The 625-nt window shown below is 63.0% G+C and overlaps 1 protein-coding gene across 1 annotated transcript in view; it reads left to right on the top strand.

The window, feature by feature from the left end:
* GALR1 (galanin receptor 1) overlaps window positions 1-296 on the top strand; it is a 7842-nt gene extending 7546 nt beyond the window's left edge. The window contains exon 3 of the mRNA XM_019518750.1: window positions 282-296. Coding sequence (XP_019374295.1) covers window positions 282-296 — 15 coding nt within the window. The remainder of the gene's footprint in view (window positions 1-281) is intronic.
* Window positions 297-625: the final 329 nt, after the last annotated feature.

The following is a 625-nucleotide window of genomic DNA, read 5'->3' as shown; positions in this document are numbered from 1 at the left end:
GGCCCCCGCCCCGTCCTCCGGCCCCCCCCCCCCCCCCCCGCCCGCCACTTGCTCCTCCCGCCGGCCCGTGCCACCACATCTTTTCCAGCCCGGCGCTTTCCCCCCGGGGGGTCGACTCCAGGCGGGGCAGGACGGGACCTAGGGAGCGCTGGGGGGGGGCAGCCGCAAGTGGTTTGACCCCTCTGTCAAAATCCACTTAAACCCGAGGGACCCAGGTGACCCCCCTCGCCCGCCCCAGTCAAAATCCGCTTGAGTTCAAGGGACTCGGGTGATTCCCTCAGGCCAAATCCGCTTGAGTTCAAGGGGCTCTGGTGATCCCCCCTCCACTCCCAAGTCAAAATCCACTTGAATTCAAAGGACCCAGGAGATTTCACTCCCTTCCCCCGCACAAACTCCAATCCGAGCGACTCAGGTGATTTCCCCCCCCCCCCCCAGTCAAAATCCACTCGAGTTCAAGGGACTCAGGTGATCCCACCCCCCAATCAAAATCCACTTAAGTACAAGGGGCTCCAGTGATCCCCCCAGTCAAAATTCACTCGAGTTCGAGGGACTCAGGAGATTCCCGCCCCGCCCCCAAACCAGTTGAGTTCAAGGGACTCAGGTGATCCCTCCCCCCCTCCCCAGA

This window comes from Gavialis gangeticus, unplaced genomic scaffold (assembly GCF_001723915.1).
Source record: "Gavialis gangeticus isolate Ggan-Ray unplaced genomic scaffold, GavGan_comp1, whole genome shotgun sequence".
Taxonomy (NCBI): domain Eukaryota; kingdom Metazoa; phylum Chordata; order Crocodylia; family Gavialidae; genus Gavialis; species Gavialis gangeticus.
The sequence above is the reverse complement of the archived record's forward strand: the minus strand, read 5'-3'. Positions and strand labels throughout refer to the sequence as shown.